Source organism: Pseudophryne corroboree, chromosome 5, assembly GCF_028390025.1.
Source record: "Pseudophryne corroboree isolate aPseCor3 chromosome 5, aPseCor3.hap2, whole genome shotgun sequence".
Lineage (NCBI taxonomy): Eukaryota > Metazoa > Chordata > Amphibia > Anura > Myobatrachidae > Pseudophryne > Pseudophryne corroboree.
Window position 1 is genome coordinate 361,332,541 of NC_086448.1, and position 13,630 is coordinate 361,346,170.

General features: G+C 42.6%; 1 protein-coding gene across 2 annotated transcripts in view; it reads right to left on the reverse strand.

Annotated features, from left to right (window-relative positions):
* The window catches only part of NR4A3 (nuclear receptor subfamily 4 group A member 3), a 112,132-nt gene that overhangs the window by 60,877 nt on the left and 37,625 nt on the right, over positions 1–13,630 (reverse strand). For both annotated transcript variants that reach the window (XM_063922656.1, XM_063922657.1), the window contains exon 3: positions 1,179–2,014. In XM_063922656.1, the coding sequence (XP_063778726.1) occupies positions 1,179–2,012 (834 nt within the window). In that variant the 5' untranslated portion in view covers positions 2,013–2,014. The remainder of the gene's footprint in view (positions 1–1,178; positions 2,015–13,630) is intronic.

The following is a 13,630-nucleotide window of genomic DNA, read 5'->3' on the forward strand; positions in this document are numbered from 1 at the left end:
AGAAAACTTGTTATGTGTGTTTCTGTGCAGGCAGTGAAATTTCAGTAGAAAGTATGTAAAAAAAAACTTTGAAATATATGTATATAAAGCTTGGAGTTTTTTCTGATGTGAATTGTGTTTTGTGACTAATTGTAGGTGGTGTGTGTGTGTGGGGGCGCGGGGGGGATGTCTACAGGCATACTATTGTTAAATAAAGATGTAAAATAAACACAAATGGAGTGGACCTATTTCAAGTGAGGTAAGCCATGACTTTGTGCCGAAAGTCAATATAAGGCACAATACCACAAATAAAGGTCAATGTAACATTTTAAAATATCATATTGGCCAGACACTACTTTAACTCACTAAGCAGCCTATTCTATATCTCTTAAAGGCCCCTCACACTTGTGGCGATAACATTTTATTTCCCCGCATAGAGGTTGCAACATTATATAGATAACTATAAGTGACACTGATGACACAGAACACATTTTTCTTTGCAAGTGACCTAACATTGTAGCCTTAGTCAGTGCCTGGAGTGTTAAAAACGCATCTGAAATGTATTTCACAATATCATAGTACCTAAAGCTTCTGGGATCTGGGGTGACCACTAGCCATAAGATTCAAATTTCCATTTCCCCACTTCTAAATTCAAGCATTGTCTAAGCATGTATGTTAATGCTGTAAAACTAATTGGAAGCAGTACTTTACCATTTTTTTATTTGTTCCCATCCCTTCCCTACCATTCCCAGGGAGATGTATCAAGCCTTGGAGAGTGATATTGTGGAGGAGTTTCTCAAAGCAACCCAATCAGCTTTGAACTGTCATTTATCTAGCACAGCCTTTGAAATGACAGAAGCTGACTGGTTGCTTTGGGAAACTACTTTATCATTCTCCAAGGCTTGATACATCTCCTCCCCAACCATATCCCCCGACTGTATACTCTCACATAAAAATTAAATAAAAACCCACCTGTTTTAGAGATTTTAAGATTTTTTAAAATGTTATCAGCAAAGTCTTATAACAACATATTAAATAAATAGTTGATTGCATAATACTTAAGGTCAGTTTTAGGCATAGAAGCCTGAAGACATGATGGGTTTTATTCTGGTCTGATTATGAAACAAAGGGAACTAGAATCAATACAATATATAACCTCAATCTCTATATACACAACAAAGTACATATGATTAACTTACCTTAAAGAAGCCTTTACATCCCTCACATGTCCTAACCCCATAGTGTTGGCATGCTGCGTTATCTCCACACACTGCACAAGTTCCCTCACCAGTTGAAGAACTTCTACTGGGTGGTGATGGAATTCTGCTCTCACCTACCATAGCTGGGCCACTTGCATGTGGGGAATAGACTAGATTTGACACTTTTGCTATTGGTAGATTGAATGCCAAGGATTCCATCGATAACTGTGTTGAGTCTCCTTGAGGGCCTACTGGTATATTATGAGAAGAATCGTAGCACACCTGGGGGTTAGGCATTGGGGTGTGTGGAGGAGAATTCTTAAAGTGAAAAATTGGAAACCTTGGAGAAACAGTCCTACTTGAAGAATCCATCAAATGACTCGGAGTCACACATGAATGTGTACCTGACAAGGTGTGAGGCTCTTCCCAATGTGGTGACTGGTGAGTGGAAAATCCTGATGTAGATAAAGTTGATGTAGGAGATGATTTAAAATACATTGAAGTGTTTGGTATAGCATCTTCTCTTTGCTGAGAAATTGGACTTTGGTAGCTGACCAATTGAGGGTTTTCCATCTTTATCAGTGGCCTGTGTCCAGATGTTTGCATTTGGTACAAGCAGGATGGCTTGAGTTCATAGCTTCCTGAATATCCCTCAATGAAAGTACTAAAACTTGGCAAAGACGTGGTGGCTGCAGCAGTAATCTCTGTGCTGCTTAATTCCGTGTTACATTTTGTACTTGTAGAGTTCATCATTTCCGTACTGAATTCGTGACCATAAAGTTGTGTTATGTAGGCAGAACCAGGCGGCATGGGATTATATTGTACACAGGGCATTTCTGCAAATACAATACAACATTTTAAAGCATACAGAAAGAACTCTGTAGAATGAGCTCTGTTCATATAAACTATATATATATATATATATATATATATATATATATATATATAGATATATATAGATATAGATATATATAGATATATATATTATAAAATATGAAGAATAATAACCATGGCACTAGAAATATTATTAAATGTACTATAAATGAGCACGCACCAAATGCGTCTGCCAATGTATCATATTCAGATTAGCAGCCCAACGTGTAGAACCTTTCTGTGACAAAGTGTAATCTGAAATACAAAACTTACAAAAAGGTGCCTCCTAGTGGAATAATATCATAACACACCAGATGTGTCTTAATTTCCAAAGTGAAATTTGTGTGCACAAGTACCAAAGACTGATAGATACTGAACCATACAGGTGATACAGCAACTCTTACAAATACACAGTAGCACTCCAAGATATTTAATCAGGATGTAGAAACTCCAATAGGGACAATCACTCCAAAAAAATTCTGGCAATCAAACTGTAGTATCTATATACTGTGCACCGATACGTTTAGTCAAAAAGGTATAAGTAGCACACGTTCTGTACAATTAAAACAGCGTATTTGATTCAACCAGAGTTGAAAACATTTGTCTCAGTCCGCACCAACTGGAGAAAGGGATTTCCCCTCATCCTCCACAGTGATTATCCGCAGTGTCAATATCAGATCACAGATAAGAACAAACTTCAAACTAATATACAGTACCCTAAGGAATCTGGTGTTGGCAATGCTATAGAAAAATAGTGAAATATATGATACAGCAGGCAGGAACAGTAATATGTAAAGAGGTAAAATAAGGTAAATAAAAGCTGTTCGTAGTTAAAGGGTCAGGATCTTTTAGACATAACTATTAAAATGTAATGTAGTTGTTTTGGTTAATTTTATTTCAAGCTTTATTTAGAAGTTCAGGCTTTCTACTCTGTCTGGCCTGGTAGTGCAGGAAGTATCCAGAAGTGGTGCTTTAGCTGTGTTGACATTTGAAACTATGTGTTACTGCGCCAGTTCAAAGCTTTGCTCCTCCTTTTGCACCCAGTGGGATTTGTGTTTGCCTATCTTTAAAGTAGAATAAATTACACTGTTTTCTGAATACAATACTTACTTCTGAAATACTTTGCATATTTATTGACAATATACATAACACTGTGAGTCAGTAACAACAGACTGGTGCGGTAGTACAGTAAGTGCTAGTGCTTTGATTTTTCTCTATTGCGATTCTGGGCTTTGCAATTTTGCACAGGTATTGTTAGCAAAGACAATGTTTTTAAGGTGGCAAATGCACTGGATGATGCACAGTTATTAATAATGATATACTGTAGACATATGTTCAATATTAATGATCTACATATTTGTTTATATTTTACCACAGTGCCTGATATATTTAAATTAGTTACAACAAGGGATGAAGAATGGGGAAATGTAAAGGTGTTCCTTAACTTGTATGCTGGTACAGAGCACTAAGGTATTTTATATTACAACACAATAAATACTTGTAAGTTTTAGAACTGCATTGAGATAAATGTCCTGATATGGACAGAGGTTGCCTAACGCTTTAATAAAGGTCATACGAATCATGTTCAGGTTATTATGACAAATAACAAATACAGTAAAGTACAGTAGATTGAGGGAAACGCAGTACATGACAGAGAATCAATATAATACGCTATTCTATCCAAATCATGGCTGCAAATGTATGTGCTCAGTACAAAATCAGGAGCAATGGTGCAAAAATGATCTACAGTACAGTTTTACCAAAAGTGTAAACAGAAAATGGAAAATTGTTACATTTTTATTGGACTATTGGACATATTGGACGTTTATTTTTGCAACCAGTTTCTTTATATTTAACAATGGGCGGCATTTAACAAGGGGATACCACAGCACAGATCAAGGATATCTGCAGCAGTCCCTCTGTTTCCAATTACAGCAGCAGTCCCCATAGCTTTGTAGGTGGACTGACATAATGTAAGCCATTGCAGTCTGTAGGCTAAATTGTCACAGTTTTTTCCGAAGAGGGATTTGGCAGAGGCTGGAAACACCTCCAGGTGGCATATCTAGCACCAAGGATGTGTGACTAGCATTACTTTTATGTCATCAATGCCCCTTTAATCATCATGCCCTCCTAATTTCCCCCTATATTATGTCCTACTTATTCTCCCCCCATGTCATCATATTCCTCAACTGGCTGTTATAGGGTTTATCTGCGCACTGAGATCCTCAGTGTGTGGACGAGCTGCTAACACTTGCAGGTGACCGGACTACAGATTGGACTTCTCCCAGAGGAAGGCCCTAGAGGCTGAAACGCGTTGGAGCTAACACTGCTATCTGATTACTGAAACAGACAAAGATCACTACAAGCGCTTACTACGGAGCAGAGTCCCGGTCACGTGATCGGGGAAACCCGGAAACCAACCCTGCTGCCTAGCAACAGAAGAGAAACCAAGAGAGGAAGTCGGTGACGAGGTGCGACGGGGGAACAGAAGGAAACTGAACGTGAGTCTCCGTATGCGGCAGGGGTCACTCCTGAAGTCGCTCCGCAGAGCACTGACAGAGTTTCCCCTTCACCCTAGACAGGTCAGCCTCTCGAACCCTCCGGCTTCCAGGCGTGTCTGAACAAGGACACGCCATGTGAAGCGGAGTCTAGAGAGAAAGACTAGTCCGGAGCAACCGACGCTTTCCTGATTAACCCCAGACACCCAAACCGTGAAGAAACCCAGAAACTGGGGTTTTGCTTTGTTTTTGTTTTTGTTTTTGCTTTTTGCTTTCGTTTTTTGTTCCAGTTTTTTGACATTTTTTCCCTATATATATATATATATATATATATATTATTTTATTTCACACACTATATCCTTTTTTTTTTTTTTATATATATTCTCAACACGGACCTGAACAGTAACGAGTGTCAGCAGCCGTGCGGGACGCCGCAGGCTACAACACACACTCAACCTACATAAAGACAAAGAGTTACTCATAACTCTCACTGTTAGTAACATTGACAATAATAAACCTACGTTATCATTTATTATCTGTATGTGGACATTTCATTTGTGGGATTTAATTATTTAGTGTTAAAATATACCATTGGAGATATCCAAAACACCCATTGAACTAAACCAAGCACACTCCTAGAATATATCATTTCAACCTAAGTTAAAAACTAAAAGTTAGGACTGAGCGCTACACTGTAACTCAACCATATTCCTCAACTGCCTCATCTCACTTACCTAGGACCTGGTCAACTGACCCATGCTCTCTCCTCCCGCTCAAGCTTTTGCTTCACACACTCTTCAACTTTGTCTCAGGGAAGACGAGGACAACACACCTCAGAGCAGGTTTGACTTATGAAAAATGTTACACTATGCCACAACGTAGTGTCCCCAGTGCACATATTGCTGTATAAAAGATCTGCCATGAATGTGAAGGGGAGGGCATTGCTACTGTCAGATCATCAGAATTATGATCTGACTTTAGTAAATATACCCAGACATTAGTAATTATACATTAGTAAATACACCCCTAATTCAGGCATGTCCAAACTGCGGCCCTCCAGCTGTTGTGAAACTACATATCCCAGCATGCCCTGACACAGTTTTGCTGTCAGAGAATGCTAAAGCTGTGTCAGGGCATGCTGGGATGTGTAGTTTCTCAACAGCTGGAGGGCCGCAGTTTGGACATGCCTGCCCTAATTGTAAGACTGTTCCAGGCATTACTCTCCTCATTACTTTCCTCTCTACTCTAAAACTCCAATATGGAAGCTCAACTGATCCTATGCTGAATATATGAGCACGGTGTAGGTATCCTTCACAACCAGCCAGTAATATATTATTTGACTATTATTATTATTATTATTATTACTACTACTACTACATGTATATACATAGTGTCAAACTATTCTGCAGCACTTTACAGTTTTGAACAAACACTGGAATAAAATAAGACTGGACATTAGCCACAGGGTGGCAATCAATAGGAATCAGTAATGACGAGTGCTACCTAATGCCTGGTAATTATAATGCAAGAACACGGGTTGCCACTGTTTTTCCCATGTCAAAGTAGATATGCATTCAGTCTTGATCAATATTTTACATCTTCTGCCATTTTAGAGTGGTACATATATTTGATTTATTCACCGAGTAGCCATCATAAATCTTTAACAGTCGTGTTATGTTTTATTGTGTCTGTCCCTTTACTAAACTAGAATAATATTTGCTTTCAAATTCTAGGGCTGCATTGTAAAATACAGTACTGTTGTTGCTCATGATATGATATACACACCCTCCAACTGTTTTAGCAGGTACAGTACCATTATGTATGGTCTGTACCGGCAAATAGGGACTTTGTACCGGGTGCAGTGTCTCCGGATTTCTAAAGCAGCGCTGCAGGGACACGCCCCCTTTTCCATGGCCACATCCCTTTAGTCATCTGTACCAGTTTTTAGCTCAGAGAGGTTGTAGGGTATGCAATATATAGGGTTAGGTCTATGTAATAGGGAGAGGGAGTCTGTAACTTCATAGATTTCGGCAAGTTAGAAGTCAGATGTAAAGTGGCAACATTTAGTAAGGCACCCTATTACATTTGGCATATATTGAGGAAGATGTTATCCATAATCGCATCAAATTTTTAGGCAATCTTGAATGTTCTACAATTGCATGTGTCCATATGTGTGTTGTGTAAGCAACAAGTAGCAAGTGATTCTTTTAAAACTTGCAGCTTTTTTTTCTATTGCTTCTTTATCAGGTTTCATTTTGCCACAATGTTACTGACAAAACTGAACACAACAACAGTGCTTCCTGTCTATGATAGGTCTAGTCTAGGTCTCCAGTAGGAGGCTTGTTTGGTTGCTTGCAGCAGGAGTGGGACTGGCTTATCTGTAAGGCTGTGGAGGGTGTAGGGAAGCTTTGCCAGCTAATACAATGGAAGTGAGGAGGAGGAGGGACTACTTTATCTGAATTTTTAACTGTTTATGATTCTATCATGACATTTTACATAGCATCGATATGAAACAAAGAAGTAAAGATGTCCCTGCCCAAATGAGCTTACACTAAAATTGGTGAGACCACAGTGGTAAGGGAATGCAGTGGCATGGGCCCATATTTACGTATGTGGCCAATCTCCAGACAGGGTGTGGCAAATCATCACAGAGGCTTGAGGAACCATTAGAGAGTGCATGGCCTGGGCTCCTTGATAAATCTATCTATCTATCTATCTATCTATCTATCTATCTATCTATCTATCTATCTATCTATCTATCATCTATCTCATTCAAGATCCGGCACTCATGGAGTCCAGTTATTATACAAGTTGGAGTGCAGCCGCAGAGGATATTATATATATATATATATATATATATATACACACACACACAGTGGTCGAAGTGGAAATTTTGAAGTGGGGGTATGGAAAAGTGAAGGTTGCAATTGTGCGCATGCCAAAGGCGTGCACGCGCTCCGGAAAAGGGGCATGGCCACTCAAAATGGGGTGTGTCCTTCAATATAGTTTACCACACAATATACCCCTTATACACATTATGCACCCCTTATACTGTCTAGTACTGGTGCCCCTTTCACATTATACCACACAGTATGAGCTGAAATTCACATTATAGCACACAGAATGACCTGAAATTCGCATTATAGCACACAGAATGAGCCTAAATTCACATTATGCTACATGGAATGAGACAAAATTCAGGGAGAGTGACAGCAGGGACATAGGGACAGAGAGAGTGACAGAGGGACAGGGAGAGTGACAGCAGGGACATACTGTAGGGACAGGGAGAGTGACAGAGGGACAGGGAAAGTGACAGCAGGGACAGAGAGAGGGACAGCAAGGGCATACAGTAGGGACTAGGGAGAGAGAAAGGCAGCAGGGTAAGATTACATATTTAGCAGTGGCGGTGCTAAGGATGTTGTGGTCTGTGGTGCGGTGGATGAGGAGGCTGTGGTCGGCATGGTGCGGAGGAGGCAGAGGTGTAGAGAAGGACTGAGGGTGGTGGCAGGGCAGCGGTGTAGCAGAGGAGCAGGCAGAGGGCAGCGGTTAAAGGAGGAGGAGGCTGTGGTTGGAGGCACTGCAGCTCCTATGACCGCAGCACTACTATTTCAAATCTGCTGCGTACTTGCAGCCAATCAGGAGCGGCCGCTCCTAATTGGCTGCCGGTCCGCGGCAGATTTGAAATAGTAGCGCTGTAGTCATAGGAGCGAGAGCTCAATGCGGCGATGGGGGCAGACTGACTCAGTGCTCGAAGAAGTGCCGGTATGCCAAACTGTTGTATAACGGCCCACTTCGAGCACTGTATATACATATATATATATATATATATATATATATATATATATAGATAGATATAATACTGATAGTGCATGCATAATAAGGTACCAGATTATAACAGGACAGCACTGTAGAGAATACACCAATTGTAATTATAATATAATAAGTGCACAGTCTGGAACCTGATCCCTACAGGAGAAGCAGTGGGACCCACCAGTGGCGTCACAGGGTTGGTGCGGGGGGTGCGGCCCGCACCCGGGTGTCATCCGCCGAGGGGTGACACCAAAGTGGCGGCTCCTGCTCAGTGAAAGGAGCTGGGTGCTGCATTGTAACATTACGAGCAGCAACCCGGCTCCTGTCACCATGTAGGAGCTGGCACTGCAGATACGCCAGTCTCCGTGGGCAGGCCACAGCTCCCGGACCCCCGGAGTGACGAAAATGCGGGTTGGAGCACTTAGCCATGCTCCCTGCCGTGAAGCCACGCCCCTCCCGCGGGTCGCCCCACGAAGCCATGCCCCCTGCCGCACGAGGTACAAAAGAGGTCAGTGACGCCTCTGGGACCCACCAGGGGTTTCTCCTGTACACCTATAGGCCATCCTAACCCTGTTTGTTATGCATCTTGTGCTAAATGGAGCACACATCTTTGGGACTACTTTTTAAACTGTAACAAGCCCTGAAAGAGGTTGCCAGCAGTGTCAGGAATCTGTTCTATCCTTCGCGCCAAAGAACTTCCACAGTTAGTTGCATTTTCCTGCACCAAGAACAGGTCAAAAGCAGAGTAATTTGCCTGCTCTGGCTCCATTAATTGGATATACGTCCCACCGCTCCTGTGTTTTGACTGCCAACATGTGAAACAGGTCATATACGATTGTCACCAAATGCTGGCACATAGGTCAGGCAATGTTTAACATAGTACTACGGTAAGTGTTACAGGGCTGTTTTAACAGCATTGAAGGTCCTGGGCAAAGCAATACACTGGGACCCCTAGCCTCCTCCTGTGGTCTTGCACCAATCTCTCCACGTGCTTCCATACAATGAATGGCTGTCAGCACTCTGATTGCTGGATATTTTCAGCCATCCACCAATCAGCAAGCTGACTACCATTCTGTGTCTTGCTGCAGCCTGGGAGGCAGATAAAGAATGCTGCCTGATTGGATGTAATTAACAATCACAGCGGCCAAGCAGAATTGTCTACCTGCCTCCCAAGAAGATCAGAAGGCACTGTCCTGAGAAGGAGATACCCTCTGGCCAGGCACACCCCTACTTGAAGGCCCCTAGAATTAAGGGGCTCTGGGCATTTGCCCAATGTGCCTATAATTTAAAATGGACTTAAGTACTTGTGCCTTCCAGTAACAGCTAACAACATGTAAATAATGACATCCTTGCTGATCTGCAAGAGTGTGGCTGAAAGGCGTAAAATAAATCTTTTTATGAGACCCAATCACTGGCACCTCAGTGAAGGTGAAAAACTTTAAAAACTCACAAACACCATAATATTAGCTCCCCAACTCATCAACTCATGTATGGAACCATGGGGCCTAATTCGGACTGGATCGATGCAGCGGGAGCGATCGCGGTCTGAAGCACTTTGCGGTCCGGACAATGCAGGCGTGTCCGGACTGTTGCGGGGTCGGGTAGACATCACAAGCAGCCACTGGGACGTGGCGGGTAGCTGCCTGCCAGCATGCAGGAGCTGTGCTGCCAGGGAGCTACTCAGTCATTGCAAAGGCATCGCCGCTGTGCGATGCTTTTGCACCCAATGCCTTGTACTGATCCCTGGATTGCTCCCTTACAGTATATATAATTTCCTCAGAAGCACATCTACTGTATAGAAGGAAGCTGCATGTGAGCAGTATGTCTCATTTATTGAAGCTGGTACCATACCATTTATCTGCAATGAGCCAATATATTATGCTCTCTTCAAGGCAGAAGCGCACATGGAAACATTGTTAGTTTGAAAAAATATACTGTACATACTGTAGGCAGAGTTGGACTGGGGCATGAAGGGCCCAACAGCAGTGGTCATAAGCCACCAGTGGGGGGTGTGGCTAGTCACCACAGAGGACTGGCTAACCATTAGAGAGTGCATGGTCTGGGCCTCTTTATAAATATTCTGGGGAGGCATTTGATATGCCGGCTGTCGGGATCCCAGCGTTCACCATACCGATGCCGGAATTCCGACAGCCACATACCTACAACTATTCTCCCTCTTGGGGTGTCCACGATTCCCCTGGAGGAAGAATAAATATTGTGGCGAGCGCAGCGAGCCCGCAAGGGGCTCTTTTCTGCTCTCCCCGCTGCCTGCACGCCGGCGGTCGAGATCCCGCCGCTATGCTGGGCTCCGGGATCCCAAGCGCCGGCATAACATACTACACCCAATATTCTGTATAGTAAATACTCATAGTGCATGCATGACAAAGTTCCAGATACACCACAGTCTTGGGAATTCAGTATAATGTTACAAATGTATAACAATCAAGCATGTGATGGCGATCCTGCCCATATACACCACATTAATGCACTGTACAGTACATATGATAGAGGAGTGTCAAAAACTCAACGAGAACAAAGTCTAGTAAAGGCAAAACACAATAAAAAAAAGCTCTGGGATAGATGACTTAATTGTAGGTTGGTGAATGAATACAGAGTTACAATGCCATTCCAATCACTGGCAGGAACTGTACTCATTATACCAACAAGAGGAAGGGACGAAGGGATGGGGGGATTGGGGGACGGGGATCATAACAACCCACTATGATTGATAGGAAGGCGAGTCTTTGTGTAGTTTCTATAGAAGCGAACCAAGCACCCATGTTCTACAGTGGTTCTGTTGACAACCTAATAAAGTAACAATGTATGATTCGAGTGTCTGGTATCTGACCCATAGAGGAGATACGTTATAGTGTGGAAATCGCTATATGGTGATTTCCGCACTTTCGCACATGCACACACGCCACTGCGCGCATATTCAAGGACTTAAACTGCAGATTGCAGTCTAAATGCCAGCAGGTGTGGGGTGGGAGGTGATGGGGCAGCGTCACAGCATATTTTGGACGTTAACGCGGCATTGGGGGGGCAAATGGGGGGGTGTCAGGATCATTTGCAGGGTGGGGGTGGGCCATGGCGGCTAGCCTAACATCACATGCAGCCACTGTGACCCGAAACATGGTGGCCAGGCTGCTACCTTCGCAGCTAGGTGTGTGAAGACAGAGGGCTGCCCTAAAGATACAAGCACTTCACTGTTTAGCGAAGCACTTGCATTTTAGCGGGCGGGAAAGACCCAGCATGCGGGTTGGCCTTGCCCTGTACTGGGCGCCCACCCCCACACGCTAGTGGAAGGAGTTGTAGTTTTGAGAATTTTCGCAAAACTACAACTCATGCCAAATTAGGCCCCTAATACATACTTTAAAAAAAAAATAATAATAATAATCTCACATGCACTCTTTGAAGTTCATACTTTATCATAAAAAAGTCTGTTTGGTGATATTTTACAGATAAAATTACTTTTTGTAACACTATGTATGCGTTTATTGATATATATTTTGACACAGGTATAATTTTTAAATATGTGATTGCTATGTACACATTCTCAGCACATATAACTTGATTTTGATTTTAAAGTATTAACAGATCATCATCATCATTAAATGATCTGTATCACACGCTAACAAACTAATTACAAGGGCATGGGCACATAAGAATTTATATTATCTACATTACATCTGCTACTCCAAATTCAGCTGCTTCCTTGGTACACGCAACAAGGGTGAAGGACACCCCACATGACAGCAAGATAAAATAGGCTAGTTATAATGGCCATCAACATCTAACATACCATTGTCAGTGCCCACCTACTTCTTGCCTAGCATGATCTAAAATTATAATTTTAATGCCGATCAGTTGCAGCATTGACCACTAATATATACCATTAAATCAGTAGTTATAACACACATTAAGATGCCCAGTAGTTATTAATGGCATAAGCGTAGTAAGGATGCCAAATACACTGCTCATAAAGCTCTCAGTGCCACCACATCTCGGGAATTTTAGCAAACTGCACATGCACAGGAGCGAATCATGACTTTATCTCTCAATCCATGAATAGGCGCTTCTGGTTGGTAACACAATGACTATGTTGTGGATGCTCATAAGACATCCATTTTGGAATTTGTGTGTGTATGGTGAAGGGAAGCCTTTTTCAGACAGATCTCTTGCACAATATGCGGCAGGAGATAATGGCCATACTACTGATAATGGCTGCAGCCTGCAGACAGAAAAACAGTGGGGATCATTCCGCGTTGTTCGCTCGTTATTTTTTTCTCGCAACGGAGCGATTAGTCGCTAATGCGCATGCGCAATGTCCGCAGTGCGACTGTGCCAAGTAAATTTGCTATGCAGTTAGGAATTTTACTCACGGCATTACGAGGTTTTTTATTCGTTCTGGTGATCGGAGTGTGATTGACAGGAAGTGGGTGTTTCTGGGCGGAAACTGGCTGTTTTATGGGAGTGTGTGAAAAAACGCTACCGTTTCTGGGAAAAACGCGGGAGTGGCTGGAGAAACGGAGGAGTGTCTGGGCGAACGCTGGGTGTGTTTGTGATGTCAAACCAAGAACGAAACTGACTGAACTGATCGCAGATGCCGAGTAAGTGTGGAGCTACTCAGAAACTGCTAAGAACTGTCTATTCGCAATTCTGCTAATCTTTCGTTCGCAATTTTGCTAAGCTAAGATTCACTCCCAGTAGGCGGCGGCTTAGCGTGTGCAAAGCTGCTAAAAGCAGCTTGCGAGCGAACAACTCGGAATTACCCCCAGTGTGCAGTGTTGCTATATGCATAAAGCTGTGCAGATATCTGCATTTGCATACAGTAATACATCTGGCAGCCACGGTCATTCGTACATGCAGCCAATTTGTGTGCGACTCAGAATCACTGATACCCCCTGAAATAATGGTCAGTTGTATGCAATATGCAATTCCTTGTATCAATTACTACTAGAATGTCCCTATTAATTACATTTACCAATCCAGGCATGACATTTTAAGTGGTGATAGTGAATTTGACACAGCCACCTCATACAGTAAAGAACACTGCTGCTCAGCTACTCTTACAGTAATACCCCTTATCCACTAGCTTTTTTTACCCGTGTTTTTGCACGGGGGCGCGCACCGACACGGGTTTTTAGTAGGTGGAAACGGCTCAACACGGGTTTAGTGACCTGGGAATCTTACCCGGATAGCTACCTGGGTAGAACACGGTAATGACACAAGTAAGTGTGCAGTGGAAACGGTCATTACATGTGTTTTCAG